The sequence below is a fragment of the Pelobates fuscus genome, chromosome 13 (genome assembly GCF_036172605.1).
Source record: "Pelobates fuscus isolate aPelFus1 chromosome 13, aPelFus1.pri, whole genome shotgun sequence".
Lineage (NCBI taxonomy): Eukaryota > Metazoa > Chordata > Amphibia > Anura > Pelobatidae > Pelobates > Pelobates fuscus.
The window spans coordinates 101,987,991-102,015,639 of record NC_086329.1 but is presented as its reverse complement, the minus strand read 5'-3'; the positions used below and the strand labels follow the sequence as shown (position 1 = coordinate 102,015,639).

The window sequence follows — 27,649 nt, the reverse complement described above, 5'->3', positions numbered from 1 at the left end:
GGCTGCCAAACAGTCTCAAAACCAACATAACCGATCTGGCAAATTTCAATGTGTAAAAACTGAAAAGGGGAAAACATTTCAACCTGTATCTTTCCAAACCCCCTAAAAAAAAACAGTACATGATATATCGCTGAACACAAATGTGTGTTTTATTGCAGTAAAAGCTAACAGTATTATGACATACAGTTAAAATGCCCTGCAGAACAAAATAAATAACATTTCTTAATTTCTCACACTTTTTTAGATTTTATTTATATTCAATTAGGTTTCATATATAAATGTGTAATGTGCAAGAAATCATTCACTTTTGTTGCCAACGGTTTAGACATTAATGGCTGTGTGTTGAGTTATTTTGAGGGGACAGCAAATTTACACTGTCATACAGGCTGTTCACTTACTACTTTATATTGTAGCAGAGTGTCATTTCTTCAGTGTTGTCACATGAAAAGATATAATAAAATATTTACAAAAAATGTGAGAGGGTGTACTCACTTTTGTGAGATACTATATATATACTGCAAGCATCACATGTGTACAATCATCATCACCCCCCACTCCCTCCCCCCCACACCCCTGCTACATTGTCAGAAAAGAGGAACAATGCCTTATACAAAGAATCTCCACTTACAACGGCAGAGATGATTTATTTAGGATTCTTCATTCTTATGGTCCTTTATCTTCAGAAAGGTACATTTATTGATTTTTTTTTTATTTACTAATATCTCAATAAGTTGATGTGTAAACTTGTTTGCATCCAGACCTAGTGAACGTTATATACTGAAATACTTTAATTGCTCCGTTTTTGGATGTTTGTATTGTGTATTCATTAAATTGTGTGTTACTGTGAGCTTTACTGCTTTGGAGCTCTGTGATATACCCCATACTGCACATTACCGAAGAAGGAGAAATAAGATATACCTAAACGCATAAACAGGGAAAGAAAAATCTCATAGAGAAGTAACATAAATTAACAATTGGCCCCTTATTTTAAATGTTGCACTCACAAAATTGAAGAGATATTCAGGCTCATCAATAATGTATGGACTCTCACGTGTCCGTCCTCGTTCAGATATCCAGTGATGCATGAAAAACATAAATAAACATAGTACAGTGCTTTAATGAATGCACTTACAGTGTACACGTGGTTAAGAAGCTTATAAATATATTGTGCACTAGTGGCCATTTGGCGCATGATTTCATTATAATTTGGTCATACAGTTTTGCACTATGTTGTGCCATTTCTTCCCTGGCAGGATAACCCCTATTTTTATACATTTATCCTTTTCTGTTTGTCACTAGGAATTCTGTCCATGGAAAAATGTGAGTATGTGAAGACTATTGCAGGAGAATTGGGAGAAGATATTAATCTGCTAATGGAACGGTCTGGATTCAAAGACATCTCGTGGACTATGGGTGGAAAACACATTGTTACAACCAACGCGGATGGATCTATTGATATTAAATCTCAAATGCTTAAAAATAGGCTGAAGGGGATGCCCAATGGGTCTTTAACCATTACTAAATCAATCAGTACAGACCAGGGGGTTTACATGGCAAATATATTCTTCGAGAAAAAAAAGGAAGTTATACAATGTTATAAAGTCACACTTTACAGTAAGTAATGAGATAATTTTATTTTGTTTATATATATTATGTGTATTAAGCTACATCTAGCAATAAATAATAATCACTTAAAAATTATATTTTTTTACCTTGTTATTCACTAAAGTGAGAATTATTGGCAATTTGACATTTTTCCTAAACTCCTAATCTCTCTCCATGTCATACATTTACCTCTATTTGCCACTTCCCCTCCCCCCTACAAACACTAATTCTCCCAAGCAATTATTCAACACCCTATTGTCCCCATATTGCTACAGATATCACAGTGTCATATTGCCCCATTGTTAGCCAATTGCCCCACTATTATTGCCTTCACATACACCCTCACCCTGTATTTGTTGCCCTATATGTAGACACATTAACCCATGTTATAACCCATTAACCCATGGGCCCTATAAGTTGTCCCAGACATATATTGATACATTGTCACATTGTGTCCCATATTTTGTCACATTAAACCTCCACCTTGCAAGATACCTAACACCCGAAGGTTCCCTCACAGACATACGATATAGAAAGAATCTCATGGGAAGAATCTCACATGAAGGAAGATGCATGCGCACATTGACGGAGCAAAACCAAGAAGACAGGATCTAATAAAAACTATCCCCTATGAGAACAAATAGAAAATGGCACACGCACCAATGTTTTTTTTCTGATCATTGAGGTTGATGTCAATTCGCCCTTACCTGTGATGTCTGTAGAGTAGGACTAATTATTCATATTTATCTTGTATGCAGGAAAATTGTCTAACTCCGATATCGAGATTCATTACAATGCCAGTCGAAGTGGGCCCTGCGAGGTGACTTTGACCTGTATGGTAAATGTACCAGACGTGACGATTACCTGGACCTATTATAATGGGGCAAAGACTGAGGAGATGGATCACACAACTCAAGTAAATTATATGAATATAAATGTTAGCCATACCTGTACGGCAACGAATTTGGTCAGTAGAGCTTCCAGAACCATCATCCCTCAGACATTCTGTGAGACAGGTACTTAAAATGTCAAGGGTCGGTTAACTTGGCAAATGTCTTTACTTAAAGTAACACTTCTCGTTCCCTCACTCGTGTAAGTGCTATTGACGCACTTGAGGCGAGTAGTGCAATGGATGTAAGTATAAAACCCTTTTACCTCAATTTTAATTCTATTTTCAAGGCATAATCCTCCCATGATGCATTGGGTGTGATCAGGAACCCTGAGAGAAATGTTGAATTTTTGATGACGCAGTGTAAACATACTGTGTAAAGTCTAAAATAAAAACTGCTATATTTAATAATAAAATAAAATAAATGCACAACCCAGAGGCAACATTTAAGTTAGTTACCAGCTCGTACATAAATCTCACTTGTGACAGTTAAGTTTTAAAAATAAAAAAATTGTTCACTGTACAGAAACTGTTGTAGACAACGCAATAGATTCTGGAATAAGAAATGATAAAATGTTGCTTGTTTAAAGGAATAGGTTTATTAGAACGAAAACCCTTCTGGTTTATTTACTTAACAGTGAGTTAGTTCCGGGGTGGATTTACAAATCAGAAGTCTGCTGGCACCGATATATATTGATCATCTCTCTCACCTCTGAAAATATCAGATAAAGCCAGTAACATGATATATTAGAAATGGAACATGTAAATAGACATAGATCTATCTCCTTTCACACAGAAGCATGACATTGAGGATAATAAGAAAACCATGTGTGTGTGTGTGTGCACATTACAATATGACCATGCAGGCTATGTAAAAATATAGCTAAATGTGCAAAACTGTCCCCAGTAAATGTATAAACTGCACACGCAGACGTATAGAAAACCATCTCCCTGCTCATTTATAAACCGGTAACATCTGGCAGATATAAAATCTAAACATGCATACTTTTATATCTAATGACTATATCTAATGGTTTCTATCACATATGAATGTGCTGTATGTAGAACGTGTGAGGACACATGTTCATTGAATGGTGTATAGGCAAATGTGCATTTATAGGTAAATGTAGGTGTAAATGCATGAATGTATAAGTGCTTGATTGTAGTAGTTCAGTGTTTGTCTGTAACGGGTTAATGATTATATATAGTTTGCAGAAGCAATATCTGGGAATGCATGACTTTAATGCTTCAATGTATGTAGCCTGAGAATGTACGAATTTAGTATCATATGCATGTACTGTACCCTCTCTTCTGTCCAATGTTTCATTTCCTCTATCTGACCACCATCTGCTAACCTTTGACAAACCAGATACCTCCAAAAATAAACCAGAGCTGCTGAAAGCTGCTAGTGAAAGTCTAATTCTGCGAACTTACAAACTTTGCAATTCACTTCACTAAGAAGATTTCTACGATCAGGAAAGAGGTCGTTAATATCCGTCCTACCCGTACCAATACTTCCCCTAATCCCACTCTCTCCTCTGTTTTATGCTCACTCGCACCCACCAGCATAGGTTTTTTTTCTCTGCTACAGTCCTTCCACCCCACCACCTGTCCTCAATCCTATCCCCTAACATCTCACTCACACTCTGTCTTCTTCTCTTCTCTGCCCATCACTAAAATGTTCGATGTCCTGACCAAAGTATCCCATGATTTAATTGCTGTTAAATCCAGTGGTCACTATTCTCTTTTAATACTCCTTGACTTTTCTGCTGCTCTTGACTCTGCTGATCATCAACAGCTTCTTCTCATCCTCCATAAGATCAGTCTATGAGACTCTGCTATATCCTGGTGCTCCTCCTACCTCTCCCAGCACTCTTTCAGTGTTTCTCTTTCTAGCTCTACCTCTTCTCCCCAACCCCTCTCTCTGTGTTCCGCAAGATTATGTCATTCATCCCTAGTGTTCTCGATCTACGCTGCCTCCCTTGGTAAACTAATCAACATCTTTGAATTCCAATATCACTTCTCTGCAGATAAGGTGCAAATCTATTTGTCCTCTCCTAAACTCTTGCCGTCCCTCTTAAATTGTGTCTCTAACTTCTTCTCTTCTCTGCTATTTCTAACATTCCTATGGAGCTCCTTTCCTTGCTCCGTTAGACTCCCACCCAGTCTCCATCCCTTCAAGAGATCAAGAAAGCATTGCAATTAAACTGTTAACAACTATTCTAGTAACCTACTTTTTCCCGTACATGAAATACATCCTTCCCTTACGTCTTGAGTCCCTTTACCCCACTTCCTCTAGATGGAAGCTTGTTGAGCAGGGCCCTCAACACCCTCTGTTCCAATGCGTCCAACTTGTCTTGATGCAAATACTTATCTGTTAATCCACCCATTGTACAATTTTGCGTAATATGTTGGCGCTTTATAAGTAATAATAATAGTAATAATAATAATAATAATAATGAATGTAATGTCAGTTAAGCTATATAGTGGCAATACATGTAGTGTGTGAATGCATGAATGTAATGTCTGTAGTGTGTCAATGTCTGTGAAGTGTATATTGACCTTTAACACCCAGACATCCTTTACATAGACTGCAAAGCAGCCATTCATTTCCTTAATCTCGTGTATATACAATACAATTCATCTGTCCCTAAGAATGGTTTCACACAAAAGCCTTGATTTAATAATTATTATGATTATTTGTAAAGCACCAACAAATTCTGGAGTTCTGTACAATTAGTGGACAAACAGAACAGACAAGTATTTGCCACAAGACAAGTTGGACACACAGGAACAAGGGTTGTTGAGGGCACTGCTCAAGCCAGCTAATATGCTTTCCACATGATTCAACACTGTTAGAAAAACTTCCCAAATGATCTAAAGATCTTATGATCTATAAGTCACCAGCCAAGACAATGGAAATTTCTGTAGATAAATCATTCGGAAAAAAAAAATTGTAACAGCGTTGAATCATTTAGAAAGCTTATTAGATCAAGGTCAATACGCGGTGACCAACAGTTTGTTTGAACCTTTGTTGTTACATTAGGCTGCAGTCTTTCAGGTCCCCAGAATATCTGCGTTTGATTGCGTAACCCTATAAACCTAAGAAAAATATAGAAATCAACCCGATATTGGTATACAATTAATCTAAGCAATAAAGTGCTATTCATAGGGTTGGGAAAAGATACACCAGTCCAGGGGCAGTATGGATTGCCCGTGGATAGGTGTAAAGTGCCCAAAACAACTCTCCTTAACGGGGAATAACCCACAAAATTGAAAATTGAACTTCAATATTCATAGGGTTGTACCTCGAATCCTATAAGTGGTGTTTGCAGGTTCCACCAGTGCTCAGAATATGCAAAATAGAATCTGGACTAAAGCACCAACGCATTTCGTGCCTTAACAGCACTTCATCTGAGACATCTGAAGAAGTGCAGTTAAGGCATGAAACGTGTGAGTGCTTTGATTCAGTGCTCCCTACTACTTGTTTCAGCCATGTTGTGTATTTTGTCAATAAAAGTATGATTTATTTGTTTTCAAATATCCGATTGGATTGTGGTGCTTTTTTGCTTCATGTGAGGTCCAGATCCTATTTTGCATATTCTAACCCTTTTATTCGTAGGAAGAAGGAATGCCTACAGACTGATGCATCTGAGGAGCAAGAGTAAAACAGACAAAATTCCTAGTCGCTATGCTGACCTTGCTCTTGGGATTTGTCGTGCCATACGTTTGCTATTCTTGAAAATCTGGATTTTGAATGGGAAGAATTAGAGACAAAATGTTGAATGTGTTAGTCTGTCATTATAAAATGTATTGAAATAAAGCTGCAATTAAAGACATTTACTGTTACTAAAACCGTAAACCATGTCCTCAGGGTTTGCCCATCTGTGCCATACAATAAAAGCAAATTTTTGTTATTTTTTTTTTAGAGAGAAACATGGTTAATGTCAGTGTCCTATTGACATTTGAAACATGCCAGTACTTCCAGGTGCTTCCTAGTGCTCTTGTCAGGACTCCGCGGGCCTCTCGCAGCACTCACCCTCGATCCGTCGCCGCCCGCAGTCCCCTCTTCCCCTACCTGTCGGCGAGCGGCGTCCCCTCTGCTTGACACGCCGCTCACGTCCTCCTCCTCTCCTCCCAGTGGCAGCATGTATAACGCTGCACGCTGGGAGACGGCACATTTATCTAAACGCCGGGGTCACTCACGTAACCCGGCGTTAAAGCAACAGCACAACAATCACAGTGGGAGGTATAGATATCCCCCACGTGTGATTGTTAATTCTGATTGGAAGTTATCCAATCAGAATTAAGCACAGGATTTAAATATTTACCTTTCCTGTCTCTCAGTGCCCTGTTGTGGTCCTATGATACCTGGTTACCGAATATTTGGCTTGTTATTCCGATTCTCCTGCTTTCTCTATTCCTTTGACCTCGGCTTGTTTCTCGTTCTCCTGTTTTCTGGCTCCCTTTACTTGGCTTTTCTCCTGACTATTCTTAGTGTGCTTAACCCGGCCACTCTAAGGACCGGTATTGCACCCTTTCCTTCTGTGACCTGTTAGCGTGTTAGGTTCCCGAATCGTGACAGCTCTGCTGCACCGTGTGCATCACCTACCTATGTTAAATGTATCTCTACGAGGAGATGATGATTGGTGCAGTGCTGCGTTTTGTTCACGTTTTAAAGTCTTAAATCGAATTTTTTGTTTTTAGTGTTTGTTGTTAATTTTGCATTTTTGAGGTTACAACTTGCTTCAAGTTGGGTTTCCCCATTTTTATTAAATCAATTAATCCATGACATATACAGGCATATATATGTATAATATACTCTGTGTAAGCACATGTGTACTTATAATGAACTGATCACATCTGTCATTGGTCAATCAGCAGATGGCTACTCACCTTGAAAAGTATTTAGTCAGTTTTTTCCTTGCTTTTTTATTTCTTGCATAAAATCTCTAATTTCTGTTTCAGAAAAAAGAAACCTTTGGCATATTTGGATCTCAGCGATCCTGTGTCTTGTGATGCTATGTGCAGCATGCGCAATACTGATATGGTTTTACAAAAAGAGAAAATATCATTCTGGGTGAGCATTGATTCACATTGAGGATAAATAATTCATTTTGCATTATATCAGGCAGTTATTCAATGAACAGAGATATGTGCTGACATTTATATTTTCAGATATTAGATTAAAACAGCTGGATTGGAGCACATCTATATCTCCACTATCTTCAGAATGTAGCTCAGAATTTGCATATTTTCCGATTACCGTTTAGTAAATAAACCATGTTCTAGACTTGTCATTGGATTTTTGTGCTCAAACTGGGAGCCTGAATGAAACTCATTATTTACAGTCACCCTGTCACAAGCACTCCTCCACATACCATGTAATCTATTCCACTTCCACCGTTCACATACTGCCATCCAACCACCCACCTAGTCATACCCACCCACCATGTCAGATTCTCATATCGACTTACCCAGTCACCTTCACTATTCGATAAAATACCACAAACAAGCCAGATTCACCTTACTAATTACCTATCCCAGCTTAGTCGCATTCAGTTATCTAAATCACAAATTAAGTGTGATACCCCACCTATTAACATACAACCATTCAGTTACACAACCTACTCACATACATTTACTCATTAAGTCTCATATCCCAGCCTACAGCTATTCACTAAGCTGGACAGTCAGTGAATTTCAGATTTTGGGCCACAGTAGCAAAATTTCTCGCTTGTTTATTTTGACCTAAAATGTATAATTTTTTGTTCAATTCCCAACAATTTCGAGTTTAGTGGATAACACTGCAATTCCCTGTGACCCATCTGATCACATGCTGCAATCTGTTCCCATACTCCCATCTACCCTCACCAGCTCGGTCACATTCTCCACATTCACATGACCACATACAATCACCCCACCCATGTCACAAGCACACATTACCCACATGTCCACAGCCACAGATCACACATGCAGTTGCACACATTACTCATACATATGGTGTGTCTCTCACGTACCTGCACACATAAGAGACAGAGGTATGGTGGGGGCAGAACGTTTCATATTTTATGGATTAGAAAGGTTTGTGGATTCCATTCTCACTATGTTCAGCAAACCATAAGCATTATGGAAATCTTGTTCAAATACATCTTAATTGCCATTTAAAGTCATCATTCTTAGCGGCCACATTTCTTATGCACATCCACCTGTGAAGGAAAGGTTAGGACATATAGAAAGGTAGGGGAAAATTTGCCCAGATCAACATGGCACAAAAAAAAAAAAAAAATCTTAAACCCAGTGGCCACTGACTCTTGACTCACCGATGAGTATTTCATACATACTCCATCCAAAGTGTCATAGAAAGTCAGCATTCTTAGTGAACAAATTTCTTTAGAACTCTGTTCATTTGCCTTTATGCTCATCCAGTCGTGAGCAAGGAAAGGTTAGGACATATAAAAGTAGCAGATGTTAACGTAGGGGCATATTTAGCCAGATCTACACGGGCACCAACAAAAATCTTACACCTAGTTTCCAATGACCCTTAGATCACCGCTGACTGTTTTCTACGTACCTCATCCATAAACCGAAACCATCAAATACTTGGAATATATTGGGATAATAGAATGTGGAACTGTCTTTATCAGAAACTGCCCTTTAGATCCACGTGTGGTAAGTCTGACTCGTAAGAGTAGGCTTGTGAGTCTGACTACAATTTGAGCAACACTGGGTGATTCCCCAAAAACATTGAGCAACAAATTATGTAACCAGCGGTCTGCTGGTATCTGGAAAATAAATAGGATTTTACGAGAATTCCTTGTGATCCCTGGATAGTACAGACATCATTTGTCCTAAAGCACACTTTAGCTTTAGAGACTATCATGTAAAAGATGTTTGTTTTACAGACAGGCAGTTAATATTTACTTTGAGAGAGAATGAGTTCTAGACTTCTTCCTCAATTTACGCGGCTTGACCTCACCTCTACGTGTAGAAATAGGTAATTACCAATATCACAAATATCAGAATATAGTTTAAGGCCAAAAAAAGTGCAGAAATGATGACGTGTTTATGTAAAAAAATATATATATTTTTTTTTATTGAAAAAGTATCAAAATATATTTTATAAAACATACTTTACATTTTATTACATACATGTAACATTACATACAAACATTTTGCTCAGGGCTTACTAACGGGGTATGGGTCTTTCTAACATTTTCTCTTTATTTCCTCTATTCTTCCTTTTCTTTCTCTAATCTTCTTTTGATTAGTATTGTCCAAGGTTATATCTTTACTTCTAATGTGATATTTTATCTATTAAATCTAGCCAGTCTTTATATATTACAGATTTCTCTCTTGCCTTTAAAGGACCACTATAGGCACCCAGACCACTTCAGCTTAATGAAGTGGTCTGGGTGCTTGGTCCAGCTAGGATTAACCCTTTTTTTTATAAACATGGCAGTTTCAGAGAAACTGCTATGTTTATACTGAGGGTTAATCCAGCCTCTAGAGCCTCTAGTGGCTGTCTCATTGACAGCCGCTAGAGGCGCTTGAGTGCTTCTCACTGTGAAAATCACAGTGAGAAGACGCCAGCGTCCATAGGAAAGCATTGATAATGCTTTCCTATGAGACCGTCTGAATGCGCGCGCGGCTCCTGCCGCGCATTCGCATTCAGCCAATGACGTCGCGAGGAAGGAGGAGAGGAGGAGAAAAGCTCCCCGCCCGGCGCTGGAGAAAGGTAAGATTTTAACCCCTTCCTCTCCCTAGAGCCCAGCGGGAGGGGGTCCCTGAAGGTGGGGGCACCCTCAGGGCACTATAGTGCCAGGAAAACCCCTTAAAGACACATGACATGTGTAACATGTCATGATTCCCTTTTATTCCAGAAGTTTGGTCCTTAAGGGGTTAAGCTTAGCCAATCATATCCTTTTTCCATCTTAATCTGATAACTTACTTGGTGGATAAGTTCTCATGTCGTAGGCATTATAGTCTGTTTCCATTTTCTAGCTGTTAATATCTTACTAGCCATGAACACGGGAATTATTAACACCAGCTATTTATCTGTCTGGTTTCTATCCATTATATGTAATAAAGAAAAGTCTGGTTTGGTATTTACCAATGAGACTCCTAATGTTCTCAAAAGTCCAAAGGAGATGTTCCAAAACTCTCTTACCTCCGGACACTCCCACCATATGTGCATATGTGATACTTTATATATCTCACATCTCCAGCATGTTTGAACTTTGTAAATGTATTGCCTTTAATTTGGTGGGGACTAGATACCATCTGTTCATTACCTTATATATATTTATATTTTATTTTAAACTTACACAGTGAATATATTTATTAGTAATATATAAAGCATGGTGCCGATATTGTTTTTTTTTTTTTTTTTTTAAATTCTTTATTTTTGTAGTGCAGATAAGAGAAACAACACGCCTGGGGTACCCAGACGGCATTCCCCATGCTTTATCAAAAAACATTTACAACAATCAGGGGTATGTTAGAGTTTGCACATTTTTTATATTTAGTATTCAGTTGAACAAGGTAATTCACAAACTAACTTTTGCGGAGCATGAGCGCAACTTAGATAGGTCGCTTAGAATAGGCAAAACATTGCTAGTAATAGGGTTATGTAGGTAATAATCAAGATTAAGTAACATGCTGGACCGGACGCAACTGCGATTATGTGTGTCGTGACTGTTTGGTTACATGCTAGGTATTGCGCAGTTGTCCTAGTTTAAGTGTTAATATATTATCGGTAGGTCGTAAGCTAATATCAGGTATGGATTTTTCCACACTGCTTAGGGTTAGCCATCGGGGAGGCAGCTAGTCACTGGGTTTGCCGGGAAATGCATACATTGAGGTAAGACATTTTTTTTTTTTTTTTAGGTTACGTCTCTGCAATTTTGCAGTGATTACAGTAAGGTCAGAAAGGATAAGGAGGTAAATGATAAGAAAATCACAGTGCTAAACTAAGGAAAGTTCAGTGCTCTGCTGGGCTGTCGTAGCAGGTTAGCAGCTGCTTTGTTACCCCTGTAGCTGCGCTGGGTCCTGGTCACCAGCGTCAAGTCCCCCATTTTCCCGCTGGGTGATGGAGCGTTTCGGTACTTGCCGGTCAGGGTGCGTTTGTGTCATTTGCCAGCATCAGCCTTGGGTGCAGAATAATGCTTGTATGCTGCGATCGCTGCTCCTCTCAGGGTAGGCTGAGTGAGAGTCTTGGTAAAGTCCCCTTAGGTCTGCCAGTGTCACAGGGAGTTGTAGCTTCTGATACTGTATGTGGGAGCTTGATCTCCGGCTTGCATTAATCGCGGCGGCCATCTTGGAATTTGCCGCGTGGTTCTTGTGTGATCGTGTCGCCGCCAAGATAATAGAAGCGGTCACTGCCTCTCCGTTGGGGTCCGGGATAACCCCCCCGGCTCACAGGGGGGGGAAACGGGGCCCTCAGTAGGCGTGCGAGAGGTCCCACCAGACTAAGCACAGGAGAGCGTCCGCCTCTCCCGCCAGAGCCTCACGACAGGCCTACATCTCAGTCGCCCAGCAGTCCGCTTTGCCAGCAGGACTGGGGTTGATACCGACCTCCAGGGTATCTGCCTGTGTCCCCTTTGCCTTCATGTGGCTGTTGAGCCGTTTTCGGGGGGAAAAAGGTAGGTTTTGCCCGATTATTCTATTATTCATAGCGGAGCCGAGGTGCCCCACGTCCAGCCGGCTCGGCGGTCAGGCCCCGCCCCCCCCCCCCCCCCCGCCGATATTGTTTTTTAAGTCTTCTTTCCATGTTTTAATTGCCACGGTTTGTATCGGTTTTTGTGTTTGTATTAATATTTCATTACAAACAGAAAGTGCTTTTTCTATCTTTGTCCCTCTGAGTAAATATTCAATCTTTGACATTAAACTTTCTCGTTCCTTGGTTAATGTGTTATTTAAATATTTTTTATCCCTTAAATATGTGAAAATGTCTTTATTCTGTATCTTAACGTCTTCTACTAAGTTGGCAAAGTGTTTTTATATTTGGACTCTCTATTAGTTTTTCAATTTTATCAATACCCATCTCTGTCCAGCTTTTTAACGTTATATCTTTCATATTGTCTGATATTATTTCAATATTTAATGTTTTAATAATTGTATTTTTTAATCCCAACTTAGATTTTAATTTGTGCCATGATTTTAATAGATAATCTATAATTATTTTTTGCATACTCTTATATATATGGTATAGGGAGTTTGCCTCTTATGTCTGTCTTATAATTAGCAAACCTAAACCTTGTTTTATTTTTAAGGATAGGATTTTCTTGCTCAATCTCAGTTTTTTACCTGACCATATAAATTTGGTAGCGTAAGACTGTGCTAAATTTAACCAAATATTAGGTGCATTTAGTGGTATATGGCTAGAAATGTATGTCCATTTTGGTAGAATATAAGATTTAAAAACAGTAATCCTACCCAGCCACGATCGAGGTATGTTGGGAATAATACACTTTGCCTATATCTACCCAGGGCTTATGATACAGATGACCGACTGGCCAGTCTGTTTAAAATTGGTTAACATGTCAGCTATTTGCAATAATGTATTTTATCTATATCCAATGCTTAGTGAATATACCCCTAGACAATAAAGAGCTGTTTAATATCATGTAGCAAGTAATAGGTGTTATATGTTGTAGAACATCGTGTAACAAGTAATAGGTGTTATATGTTGTAGAACATTGTGCAACAAGTAATAGGTGTTATATCCTGTGTGTTTCTGTCTGTCGGCCTTTTTTCCAGTTTTTCTCCCTTTGATCATAACTGCATAGTAATGTGTAATTTAGAACTTAGTAGTAAATATCTTTAATTCTATAGTTACATAGTTACATAGCTGAAAAGAGACGTGCGTCCATCAAGTTCAGCCTTCCTCACATCTGTTTTTGCTGTTGATCCAAAAACATAAGGTTAAGATGTTAAGATAAGATAAAAGATTTTATTAGGATTGGATAATGCTTGTAACGAACATCCCTGTTTCCTGCTGTACAGAACCTGTTACACAGCTCATTAAATGTGAGAAGTCACTTTGAACCTTGTCTTGTATTGTTCATTGGAGCTACTCACCAGTTGCAAATTGATACAAAATATGTATCTTATTATATGTCTTTCTCAAACTTTAAATCGAGCATAGGAAAGACCATGATTTTATTAAAAAAAAAATGCGGAGAAAGAGATTTTGGCTGCATGCCAAAGGAAATGTGTTTGCAGAACACGGTTTATTGACACGTGTTTGTTTTATTGCTTAATGTAATAACGGAAGTGCCGTCTATCTAGAGAAATCACTTTGTGCTATTTGCGTGCTTCTAGAAGTAGTAAGTGGGCACTTAATAAGTGGATTGTATGTTTGGAGTGGTTAATTATGTATCACTGGATTGATGTGCACAATAATCTACTTAATGGCTTTTGTGTGAAAAGCTGAACTATGTGTCAGTGGTGTGTGACACGTTGCCGAGGGGCACAGATAGAAAATTAAATAGTAAGAGCCTTCTTGACACAAGTATTTTTAATATTAGGGAGAGAGCAGTGATGGGTAAATTGGACTTTCATATACTGAGCATGCAATGAGAATTAGCAGAGTTAAATGCGTATAAATAGCACATTTAGAGCACGATCAATACATTTTTAAAAAGATGCAATTAGCTGCATTCATTAGCAACTAAGTAAATTCCTCCTGATACTCTGTTGTCTCAAAGGATTAACCATTGAGTACCAGCAATTCGGACATTCGTAAGCATTCGTAAGCATCTGAATGTACATTCGGAACGAAACTAGTTGCACATGTCTAAAAATTATCTGTTATTTCTGCAGCTAATGATTCAATTGATACTATGTAGAACAGGGGTGACAAAGGGCACTCCTGTCTTGTACCATTGCTTATTAGGAACCAATCGGCTAGGATATTTTGGCCCACTGCCCTTGCTGTTGGACATGAATACAATGATTTGATAGAACTGAACATAAAACCATCGAATCCAAAATTACTAAGAGACTGAAACAGATACCCCTAGTCTACCCAATCAAACGCTTTTTCTGCATCTCTTGATATTGTTAAAAATGATTTCTTATCTCTCTCTGCCTTGTCTAATTGATTAATTAGTCTTCTGATGTTATTATAGGATATTCTTCCCGATATAAATCCCATTTGATCTCGGTGTATTATATCTGGGAGTATCTGTTTCAGTCTCTGGGCCAGTATTGCAGAGTTAATGAGAGAAATTGGTCTGTAGTTCTCTGTTTTCTCTGGATTTTTCTTATCTTTTAATATAGGTAAGATATTAGCCCTTCAGAATTCTTCTAGGGAGTGGCCTTTTTCTCGAATTTCATTAGATGCTATTGACAGATAGCCACTGAAGTTATATTTCATGACTTTGTAGAATATTCCACTAAACCCGTCTGGGCCAGGTGTTTTTTGATTTTTTATATTACCTATAGCCCACATCACTTCTTCTTCACTGATTGAATTATTCAGCTCTTTTTTTTTAATGTTAGAAATTCTGGAAATCTGAATTTTATCCAGGTATTTTTTATTTTTCCTGATCTTATACTGACGGATGCGCCGTCAAATTCCGCAGCGCTTTACAATGGGTGGACGAACAGACATGTAGTTGTAACCAGACAAGTTGGACACACAGGAAAAGAGGGGTTGAGGGCCCTGCTCAATGAGCTTACATGCTAGAAGGAGTGGGATAAAATTACACAAAAGGTAAGGATAGTATTAGACTAGTGACAGTTGCAGAAGAGGAATCAGTTGGGAGCTATTAACAGTTTAATTGATACGCCTTTATGAAGAAGTGGGTTTTTAACGATTTTTTGAAGGAGTGGAGACTGGGTGAGTGTCAGGGTACCTGTAGTCTCTACCTCTGATAAGAGGAGAGACTTAGACGTTTTCCCGTTCAGAAGGGCTGTTTCCTCCGTTCCTCGCAGTTCCTCCGGTCGGTTACACGCCGGACGCGAGGGATCCACGTCCTTTTATGACGTGACGCCCAGTAGCCGACGTCATGACGCCAAGCCTGCTCGACCTGTCACTCAAACCCTGAACACGAACCAGGACTCGTCGGGGGTGTGATTACCTCCTAGAACCGGGGTATTTAATAGAGCTTCCCGCATTTGCTCATTGCCCTGTCGTGGTTCTAGCCAGTCTAGTCACTCAGTGCTCTTGTATGTCTATTGTCTCTTTGGTTCTGACCCGGCTTGTTTGTATTACTCTGCTTATCTCTGTTATCCTTTGACCCGGCTTGTCTCTCGCTTACCTGTCTTCTCGTTCCCTCGACCTCGGCTTGTCTCTGACCATTCTCTACTTACTCCTTACGTTAAGTCCGGCCATTCTAAGGTCCGGTATACGTACCTACTACGCTTTGTACTCTGCGTGTTGGATCCCTGTCCCGATCCTGACATCACGACAGGGCCAATGGATCCTGCAGGTACAAGTAGTCAGCTTGGTCCTTCCGATCCTAGGTTTGACGCCATGGAACATAGAATGGATCAGATGGCCTTAGCGCTACAGGCGTTATTATCTCGTCCTAATAATCCACCAGAAGAGATGCGTAATAATTCTATCTCTCCTGTAAGTTCAGGTTTAGAGGTAGCCACTGTAGGTGCCTTCTCCCGGATTACTCCACCTGTACGTTATGGTGGTTCTCCTGAGAAGTGTCGAGGTTTTTTAAACCAAATCAGTATCCACTTCGAATTACAACCCCGTTCCTATCCTACAGATAGGGCGAAGGTCGGATTTATTATCACCTTACTCATTGAGAAGGCTCTGAGATGGGCCAATCCGTTGTGGGAAAACGATAACCCGTTAGTATATAATTATAATGCCTTTGTAGCTGCTTTTAGAAGAACTTTTGACCATCCGGGTAGAAAGGTCAATGCAGCCAGATTACTGTTGCGCCTTAGACAAGATAACCGAACACTTGTGGATTATGCACTAGAGTTCAGGTCCTTGGCGGCAGAAGTTAAGTGGAATGAACAGGCTTATATAGACGTATTTTTAAACGGATTATCAGATGTAATACTTGATGAGGTGGCTACTAGAGAGCTTCCTGAGAATTTGGAGGATTTAATCTCTTTTATCTCTCGCATTGATGAACGCTTAAGAGAGAGGCAGAACACTCGAGATAGAACTTGTAGACCTTCCTTCAAACTAGCTCCCTCATTTCTAAGCCCTGAGACCAAAACCTTACCTTTTCCAGAACCTATGCAGATAGACAATACTCATCTCTCAGAGGAGGAGAGACAGTACAGAAGAAGGGAGGGGCTGTGTATGTACTGTGGAGTCAGAGGTCACTTACGCCTAAATTGTCCTAATCGATCGGGAAACGCTCGCACCTAAGTTTCTCTAGAGGACAGGCCTTGGGTGTTTCTATTTTGTCCTCTACTCATAATTATAAAGATCTTAGGCTTCTGCTACCCGTTTCCTTAACTTGGGAGAGGGGAGTAGTAGAGACTGTGGCATTGATAGACTCCGGAGCTGCTGAGAGCTTTATCGACCAAGTTTTTGTCACTAAACACACTATTCCATCTCAGTTAAGGGAGACGCCCTTGGCCGTTGAGGCCATAGATGGTAGACCTTTAGTTGAGCCTGTGATTTTTCGTGAAACCATACCTGTTAACTTAACTGTTGGTATTTTACACGAGGAAGACATATCTCTGTTACTCATTTCATCCCCTTCTGTTCCCATAGTCCTGGGGTATTCTTGGTTAAAGAGACATAACCCTATTATTGATTGGGAATTAGGGGAGATAATCTCATGGGGTCAGAATTGTCAGGAGAAGTGTTTACAGAAAGTCTCACCGCTTTGCATAGTTAATACTTCCACTCAGTCTACCGACTCTACAGAAGTACAAATACCGCCACTGTACCTGGACTTAAAGGCGGTATTTGACAAAAAGAAGGCCAATACTTTACCTCCACACAGGACCTTTGATTGTAAGATTAATCTACTCCCTGGTACTATGCCTCCCAGGGGCAATGTATACCCTTTGTCTACTAAAGAGAACGTAGTCCTAGAGGAGTATATTCGTGAAAATCTAGACAAAGGATTCATTAGGAGATCCTCCTCCCCTGCCGGGGCTGGGTTTTTTTTTGTTAAAAAGAAGGATGGTACGCTGAGACCTTGCATTGACTACCGAGGTTTGAACAAGATAACCGTTAGAAATGCCTACCCGATTCCTTTGATTACCGAGTTCTTTGATCGTTTAAAGGGTTCCAAGATTTTCACCAAGTTAGATCTCAGAGGGGCATATAACTTGGTGAGGATTCAGCAGGGCCACGAGTGGATGACGGCGTTCAACACTCGATATGGGCACTACGAGTATACCGTAATGCCTTTTGGTCTATGCAATGCGCCGGCAGTATTTCAGGACTTGATCAATGAAGTTCTTAGGGAATTTCAACATGACTGTGTTATTGTATACCTGGATGATATACTTATACATTCTAGGGACATTGAGACTCACCACAGACAAGTCAGAAGGGTTTTGCGCAAACTTCTTCAACATGGCTTATACTGCAAACTGGAGAAATGTAGTTTTGATCAGTCTCAGACAAACTTTCTTGGTTATGTGATTTCTGGGGAAGGGTTTAAGATGGATCCGGATAAACTCCAGTCCATTTTAGACTGGCCCTTACCTAAGCGTCTCAAGGCCATTCAGAGGTTTATTGGATTCTCCAATTATTATAGGCGCTTCATTAAGGGTTACTCCTCAATTATTGCTCCTATCACCAATATGACCAGACAGGGGGCTGACACTAAGAATTGGTCTACTGAAGCACTTCTTGCTTTCAAAACTCTCAAAGAACTTTTTGCTTCTGCACCAATTTTAGTTCACCCTGATACTACTCTGCCTTTCCTACTCGAAGTAGACGCCTCAGAGACGGGTGTAGGCGCTATCCTGTCCCAAAGATTAGGTGTGGATAAACCATTACATCCATGTGTTTTTTTTTCCAAAAAGCTATCTGGTCCTGAGAGCAGGTATGACATTGGTGACAGGGAACTACTAGCAGTTATCATGGCTTTAAAGGAGTGGAGACATTTGTTGGAGGGGACCTTACATCCTGTTACTATTTTGACGGATCACAAGAACTTGTCCTATATTGGGGAGGCCAAACGATTGTCCTCCAGGCAAGCTCGTTGGTCTTTATTTCTCACCCATTTCAATTACGTACTCACTTATAGACCTGGTTCTAAGAATTCTAAAGCTGATGCTTTGTCTCGCCAACATGAACCTTCTACTGTATCTGAGCCAGTTTTATCCTCTATAGTCCCCAAGTGCAATATTATCGCCAACACAAGTCTTAAAATTCATTCTCCACTGCTTGACCAAATCATGAAGTTGCAACATCTGGCACCTAGACAGACTCCTGTGGCAAGACACTTCGTTCCTCCTGAACTCCAACGGGAGCTCTTACAGTGTTTTCATGAGAGTAAGGTGGCGGGGCATCCTGGCATTCGCAAGACATATTCCTTAATCTCTAAAGATTTCTGGTGGCCTTCTTTACGAAAGGATATTAAGGATTTCATTGCAGTGTGTGAGATCTGTACTAAGACTAAGCAACCTCATACCCTTCCATGTGGTCTTTTACAGCCCTTGGGCATTCCAGAGAGACCATGGTCCTGTTTGGCCATGGACTTTATTGTTGATTTGCCTATTTCTAAAAGACAGACTGTGATTCTCACTGTAGTCGATAGGTTTACTAAGATGGCTCATTTTGTGCCTTTACCTAAACTTCCGACTTCTCCTGAATTGGCGGAAATATTCGCTAAAGAAATTTTTCGTTTACATGGGATACCTTCCGAAATTATTTCTGCTAGAGGTTCCCACTTTGTTTCACGTTTCTGGAGATCCTTCTGTTCTCAATTAGGTATCAAATTGAATTTTTCTTCTGCTTATCACCCTCAGTCTAACGGAGCTGCTGAACGTACCAATCAAAAAATTGAACAATATTTACGTTGTTTTGTTTCCGAACATCAGGACGATTGGGTCGGTTTGATTCCTTGGGCAGAGTTCGCACACAATAATCTTGTTTGTGATTCCACTCGTTCTAGTCCCTTTCTCATGAATTATGGCTTTCATCCTTCCATTCTTCCTTCGGTTTCTTCTTCCCAAGGGGTACCGTCGGTTGATGTTCATGTTGCCAATCTGAGGAAGTTGTGGGATCAGACTCGACAAATTCTCCTACATAATTCCATGTTGTTCAAGAAACACGCTGATAAACGCAGAAGGGCGGCTCCTGTTTTTGTTCCTGGTGATAGGGTATGGTTGAGTACAAAAAACATTCGTTTAAAGGTTCCTTCTATGAAATTCGCTCCTCGTTACATTGGTCCTTACAGGGTTCTGACTCGTATTAACCCGGTTGCGTATCGCCTAGTTCTTCCACCTGCCTTACGCATCCCTAATTCTTTTCATGTTTCCTTGCTGAAACCGTTAATTTGCAACAGATTTTCCTCCACTGTTTCCTCCCCTCGCTCTGTTCAGGTTGAGGGTCAGGAGGAATACGAGATCAACTCCATCATCGATTCTCGAATTTCACGAGGGAGGTTACAGTATCTTGTCGACTGGAAGGGATATGGTCCTGAGGAGAGGACTTGGGTACCTCAGGAGGATGTACATGCTCCTCGCCTCCGCAGGGCTTTTCACTCCCGCTTTCCATCTCGTCCCGGTTGCTTCCGCCCGGTGGGCGTTTCTGAGAGGGGGGGTACTGTCAGGGTACCTGTAGTCTCTACCTCTGATAAGAGGAGAGACTTAGACGTTTTCCCGTTCAGAAGGGCTGTTTCCTCCGTTCCTCGCAGTTCCTCCGGTCGGTTACACGCCGGCCGCGAGGGATCCACGTCCTTTTATGACGTGACGCCCAGTAGCCGACGTCATGACGCCAAGCCTGCTCGACCTGTCACTCAAACCCTGAACACGAACCAGGACTCGTCGGGGGTGTGATTACCTCCTAGAACCGGGGTATTTAATAGAGCTTCCCGCATTTGCTCATTGCCCTGTCGTGGTTCTAGCCAGTCTAGTCACTCAGTGCTCTTGTATGTCTATTGTCTCTTTGGTTCTGACCCGGCTTGTTTGTATTACTCTGCTTATCTCTGTTATCCTTTGACCCGGCTTGTCTCTCGCTTACCTGTCTTCTCGTTCCCTCGACCTCGGCTTGTCTCTGACTATTCTCTACTTACTCCTTACGTTAAGTCCGGCCATTCTAAGGTCCGGTATACGTACCTACTACGCTTTGTACTCTGCGTGTTGGATCCCTGTCCCGATCCTGACAGTGAGCATCTAACGGAGGAGGGAAGCGAGTTCCACAGGAACAGTGCATCCCTCGAGAAATCTTGAAGGCGAGCATCAGAGGTGGGAGTACGGACAGAAGATAGACGTAAGTCTTCAGCTGATCGTAAGGGCCTAAATGGGACATACTTGTGTATAAGGGAGGATAGATAGGTGGGAGCAGCATTAAGTAGAGATTTGAAAGCAAAAACCAGAATTTTAAACTGAGCTCTATATTTTATAGGAAGCCAATGTAGGGACTGACAGAAGGGTGAGGCATGGGAGGTGCGGGCGGACAGGAAGATGAGCCTCGCTGCCGCATTCATTATCGACTGTAACGGCGCAAGTTGGGAGCACGTAAGGCGACTGAGAAGCGGATTACAGTAGTCAAGGCGAGAAAGGACAGTGGAATGGACCAACACCTTAGTCGCATCTGGCGTTAAGTAGGGGCGGATGCGCGCAATGTTTTTGAGATGGAAATTACAGGATTTGGCGATAGATTGAACATGAGGCTTGAAGGAGTGGTCAGAGTCAAAGAGAACACCTAGGCAGTGAGCCTGCGTGGTGGAGCTGATGGTAGCACCGTTGACTTGGAGGGAGACAGACACAGGAGTAACAACACTTGAGGGAGGAAAGACCAGAATTTCAGTTTTGGTCAAGTTTAGTTTAAGGAAGTGGGCAGCCATCCAGTTAGAAACAGCAGAGAGCCAGTCAGAGACACTAGTCAAGAGGGACGGGGAGAGATCAGGAGAGGACAGGTAGATTTGCGTGTCATCCGCATAGAAATGATAATGGAAGCCAAAAGAGCTAATGAGTTTAGCAAGGGAGGCAGTATAGATGGAGAACAGTAGGGGACCAAGGACTGAACCTTGGGGGACACCAACAGAGAGGAATTAGGGGGAAGAAGAAGAGCCAGAGAAAGAAACACTGAAAGAGCACTGGGAGAGGTAGGAGGAGCACCAGGAGAGAGCAATATCTTGTAGACCGATATTGCGGAGGATGAGAAGAAGCTGTTGATGATCAACAGTGTCAAAAGCCACAGACAGGTCAAGGAGAATTAGGATAGAGTAGTGACCACGAGATTTTGCAGCGAGTAGATCATTGGATACTTTGGTCAGTGCCGTTTCCACAGAGTGCTTAGCGCGGAAACCAGACTGAAGCGGGTCTAGCAGAGTGTTGGACTCGAGGAAGTCTGTCAATCTCGCATACACAATTCTTTCAAGGATCTTGGATGCAAAAGGCAGTAGCAAGATAGGACGATAGTTGGATGGGGAGTTAGGGTCAAGATTGGGCTTCTTTAGAATTGGGGTTACAGTTGCATGTTTGAAGGGCGATGGAAATATACCAGAGAAGAGAGAGAGATTGAGAATTTTATTGAGAGATAGAGAAAGAGAAGAAGACAGAGTATGGATGAGATGAGAGGGAATTGGATCTAGGGAGCAGGTGGTGGGGCGGGAGGACTGGAGCAGAGCAGAAACCTCTTCCGATGTAGCGGGTGCGAATGAACATAGAACAGCAGAGGGAGTGAGGTTAGGGGAAGTATTGTAAGGGGAAGAAGAAAGATGAGAGATCTCTTCTCTGATTGTAGAGATCTTGTCAGTGAAGTGAGTTGCAAAGTCTGAGGCGGTCAAGTTAGTAGGTGGAGGAGGAACAGCAGGGCGAAGAAGAGAGTTAAATGTGTGAAATAGTCGTTTGGGTTCGCGGGAGAGTGTGGTTATGAGGGTATTGAAGTAATTAACTTTTGCAGAGGAAAGAGCCAAGTTGCAGTGAGATCCGTTGCATAGTTGACTATAATACTTATTAAAAAACTGTACATATCTCTTTCAGTGACATATGGATATGACCTTCGTCATCAACAATTTTGTATATATGATTATTTGCCTTTTTTTTATTTTTTTTTTAGTTGGTTTGATATAATTTTATCTGCTTTATTATTTTTATGGTACCAAGTCTGTTTTAACTTTTCTAATTTCCAACTAAACTTTTTAATTTCTTCTTCTTTCATCTTTTTTGGAGATTAATTATATCATTAGATATATTAGGCATTGGATTTCACATATTTTCTTTTTTTAAGTTGTAAAGTTTAATATATAAGAATTAATATTGTCTTCTCTTTGTTTATTTGCTTTTGCTCCAATTTTTTATTAAATACCCTCTGCACAAACTTTTATAAGCTGCTTTGGAATTAACTACATTTTTATTTTTATTGAAATTTAATTCAGTCATCTACTTTATATATGCTAAATGTTCTTCTTTTATTAGGAGTTTCTCATGTAATCTCCGTTGTCTGTTTATATTATATTCCTTCATGTCCTTAATCAACCAAAATACTGCATTGTGGTCAGACCATATAGTCTTAAACGTGTTTATATTGCATCAGTAACAGACTTTCAGAATTGCCTTCAGACAGTACACATTACATTGGAGAAGGAGAAACACAATTGGCACATATAGCAAAGTGTTATGTTCTGAAATGTGGTGCTTGATACTAAAAGGAGTGGAGTCACAATGGAATGTGCCTGATAGTTTCACTTGTTTCCATGGTGACTGTTCCACTTTTAGCACCATATTTCAGAACACAGTACATTGATAATTCTACCTTATCATTTCTGTCTCTCATCTTCTGCTTGCTATGTTTTTCTCCGGGCCATTAAAGGGACACTCCAAACACCCAAACACGTCCAGCTTGCTGGAGAGTGTGTCTATTTTTTTCAAGTCTACATAAAGGGCGGATTTCAATAGAAATGTACACTTTTATAAGTTAGACTTGTTACACCCCCTGCATGTCAATCAGACAATGGGTCCCATTACTTCCTGGTTTAGTTAGCTCAGTGATGCTATACTCAAGATGCAGCAATTGCTCAGAGGACCTGCCTAGCAAAGACTTCTTGCTGAGCTACATTTGGAAGTCTGTGATTGGACAGCCACCGAAAGTCTGGGCGGGGCTACAAAGGGAGGGCTTGCAAAGGCTGGAGGAATGATATCTGCACTTTTGCAAGTTGTTTTTTAGATCTACCCCAATGACAAAAAATGCGTAATTAAATCTAGGCATGTTTTTATTGTGGATATATCTACTAAATAGTGATTTTTTTTTTATTTGGGCAGTGTAGTGTCCTTTTAATTAACTCCACCTCCATGCAGATATTTGTGGAAGTTCTAGGAAGGCCTGACCAACAGGTGCAAAGGGCGGAGCCTATAAAAAGGATTAACACAGAGCCAAGATGGAGGCATTTAGTTTCAGGATAGAGCAAAATGCGTTTTGAGGATTTCTATATGAAATGTCGTTTTTCAGTCCTCACAAACACATCATTGTTACATTTAGGGTTAAGTGAACCTAATAGCCTGGGAAGTATCCTTTTAGTATTTTAAATAATGTGACTGCTGCATAGCTTACATACAACATAGATATCGCTGGGGAAATTGTCACAGGAAGTCACTTGATATCAATCTCTGTTCGCAGAAAGAAACCAGAAAATCCAATAAGTGGAAAAGAGACAAGGCGTTTTCAGCCATCGGATGATAATTACTGTGAAATAAATAATCTCAAGGTATGGAAGGCGCCATTGTTTGTATCAATTTTGACATTTTGAAGACTCATTAGCGTCGCATTTTATTCTGTTTGTCGTGCTCGTGGAACACCAGAAAAATGCATAGATTTGCTGATAATATATATATATACAGGCATGGGAAAAAGAAAGTGCACCCTCTTTGAATTCTATGATTTGACATATCAGGACATAATAACAATCATCTGTTCCTCAGCAGTTCTTAAAATTAGGTATATACAACCTCGGATGAATAACAGCACATGACACATTACACCAGTTAATGATTTATTTAACAAAAATAAAGTAAAAATGGAGAATTTATACGTGAAAAACAGTACACCTTATGATTCATTAGTGTGTAGAATCACCTTTAGCAGAAGTTACTTGTAGTAATGGTTATCTGTATACCTCAGTCTCTCACATCAGTGAGGAGGAATTTTGGGCCACTCTTCTTTGCAACGTTCCTTCAGGACATTGAGGTTTGCTTGCATTTGTTTATATACACCTCTCTTATGGTACCGCCACAGCACTTCAACTGAGTTGAGGTCTGGACTTTGACTTGGCCATTGCAACACCTTGATTCTTTTCTTTTTCAGCCATTCTGTTGTAGATTTGCTGGTGGGCTTGGAATCACGGTCCTGTTGCATGACCCAATTTCGTCCAATTTTCATTGTCCCCACATTTGACTCTAGAATACTTAAGGTATACAGAGGAGTTTATGGTCGACTCATTGACTGCAAAGTTCCAGGGTCCTGTGGCTGCAAAACAAGCCCAAATCATCAACCCTCTACCACAGTGCTTGACAGTTGGTATGAGGTTTTTGAGCGGATATGCTCTGTTTGGTTTTCGCCAAATGTGGTTTTGTGCATTATGGCCAAACATCTCTACTTTGGTGTCATCTTTCCAAAGGATACTGTTCCAGAAGGCTTGTGGTTTGTTCAGATTCAACTTTGCAAACTAAGCCGTGCTGCCATGTTGTTTGTAGAGAGAAGAGGCTTTCCCTTGGCAACACTTCCAAACAAACCGTACTTGTTCAGTCTGATTCTAATTTTACTGTCACAAACTTTAACATTTAACATGCTTACTGAGGCCTGCAGAGTCTGAGTTATAACTATTGTGGATTTTGCAATTTCTCTGAGCATTGCACGGTCTGACCTTTTATTGGTGAATTTGCTGGAATGTCCACTCCTGGGAAGATGGGTCACTGTCTTGAACGTTTTCCTCTCTTGAATAATCTTTCTCACTGTAAAAAAATTGGACTGCTTGGAAATGGCCTTATAATCTTTCCCAGTTTGATGGGCAGCACGATTGCTTCTTTAAGATCATTGCTGATGTCTTTCCTCATTGGTTTTGTTAACACACACCTGAATGCAGCAGACCAGCCAACTGCTAAAACTTCGACTTTTATAGAGGTGGTCACACTTGCTAATGATCAATGAATCAAGGGCATTTGATTAGCAGCACCTGTCTGCTACTTAGCCTCTGAATTCCTATTGAAGTAGTAAGGGTGTGCTTAGTTGTTCACACATAGCTTCTCCATTTTGGCTTTGTTTGTGTTAATTAAATCACGACACAGTGTAATATTGCCATGTGTTGTTATTCATCTGAGGTTGTATTTACCTAATTTTAAAACCTGCTAAGGAACAGATTGTGATAGTGACAGCTCCTGTGTGTGATTGCGCTGTGACCGCAAAGCTAGTTTTTACCTTAAAACCATAAATATGCATGATTCACTGTGGCTGGTCAAATGTGTGTACATTGAAAATTTTGAACAAATTTTAGGTCGATGTTGGAAAAATTACACTTTTTATATATTTTGCCATAAAACATGCAATTCCCCTGTCAATTCAGCACAATTCTAAATTTAGTGAATTTACACCAAAGTCTTGATTGTTTCCAAAAGGGAACTGTATAGATTTACCATCTCATAACGGAATGATCCCCCTTTTATCTCAAGGTGTTGCACAAGAAAAAGGAGTCAGAAATGGTTTACTCCACTGTCTCACAACCACTAAAGGTAACTACTTATTAATTATTTATGCATCACATTCTTAATGGAATACACCAAGCATCATAGCTCTAGTAATTATGGTGTTATATGTACCCTCTTCTCCCCCATTGTAAGTAGTCAAACCATTTTTAAATGTTTGTACTTTTTATGTGACATCCACCGGGCACCACTCCCTTCCTCGACTACTTAAAGGGATTCTATAGTGTAAGGAATACAAAGTTGTATTCCGTACACTATAGAGCCCTTTGGTCCCCGCCGTGCCTCCCAAGGGTCATAAGCGCACTCATCAGGGAGTTCGCCACACATACGCATTAGCCAACCCCTGCCGGACGACATCAGAGGAGGCCGAGTGTCGACTCAGCACCGAGGGATTCTAATTCACTGGAATTGGGTAAGTGGCTAATGGATTTTTTAACCAATTCCAGAGTCTACGCCATTCCCACTTCAATGGGTATTTAACTAATGCTGGATGTCCTCATGCAGTGTGAGGATATCCAGCATCAGTTAGGAGACCAAAAGTCGGTTAGCTACCAGGAAGTGCCTCTAGTGGCAGTCTGATTGATAACCACTACAGGCTGTCTTAATCCTGCAATGTAATTATTCCAGTTTCTCCAAAACATTGCAGAACAGGAACACTGCACCCATACAACCTCAGTTTGCCGAAATTATATGGATGACTATAGTGCCCCTTTAAGCCTGAGAGCAGGAAGTACCTGAGCAGCAACTTATTTAGATTTACTGAGCTAGGTCCTAACTCATAGGACTTATTCTGGAGTTTCTGGAGTTGTGTTTTATAAAGCTGGTACACTATTTCATCCAGGGCTACTTTTTATTCCCAGTCCTGCCCTGACTTAGAAAGACTTGTAGACCATAAGTAACTGCCTTGGTGGTTTTGCCTGCTTTGACTCCTATTGTCGATTCTCATACAGAAATCTCCACTCAGTAGAAGACAAGATGTGGATAGAATGGCTCCAGAATACGACACTATTAAAATGTCATATGTTCAAGTCCTGTAACGTGGGAAAACTGGAATCCATCTTCAATTCATTTAATCACGAACCGCTCCCAGTCTGTAAAGGTCCATCCATGCAAACTGTCATCGTAGTCATATTGATACTGTTAACTAGAATGTGTCAAATGTTTTCATTATTCTGTATTTTCGAAACTTCTACACAGCGAAAAAAAAATGTGGCCAGCTAAACCATATGAAATCTAATTCTGGACCTCCACCTTGTTCAGTTCACGGTTTGGCCCCCCAAAAATTTTCATTTGGTTGACAGATCAAGAGAGGAAAAGTAACCAATGTGAGGGAAAGAGAAA

The 27,649-nt window shown here is 40.5% G+C and overlaps 1 protein-coding gene across 1 annotated transcript; it reads left to right on the top strand.

Moving 5' to 3' along the window:
* Positions 1-638: 638 nt before the first annotated feature.
* LOC134582780 (SLAM family member 9-like) lies at positions 639-27,649 on the top strand. Its single transcript, XM_063439431.1, has 7 exons — positions 639-687; positions 1,300-1,614; positions 2,364-2,621; positions 7,463-7,574; positions 24,231-24,318; positions 26,276-26,335; positions 27,259-27,649. The coding sequence occupies exons 1-7, from the start codon at positions 639-641 to the stop codon at positions 27,343-27,345; spliced, it is 969 nt and encodes a 322-aa protein (XP_063295501.1). The 3' UTR covers positions 27,346-27,649.

Bases quoted from the DNA above. Each gene is read 5' to 3' on its own strand.
- LOC134582780 (XM_063439431.1), top strand. From the start codon at position 639: ATGATTTATTTAGGATTCTTCATTCTTATGGTCCTTTATCTTCAGAAA. The intron at 1,615-2,363 runs GTAAGTAATGAG...TCTTGTATGCAG, and splicing joins TTATAAAGTCACACTTTACA to GAAAATTGTCTAACTCCGAT. The intron at 26,336-27,258 runs GTAACTACTTAT...ATTCTCATACAG, and splicing joins CTGTCTCACAACCACTAAAG to AAATCTCCACTCAGTAGAAG.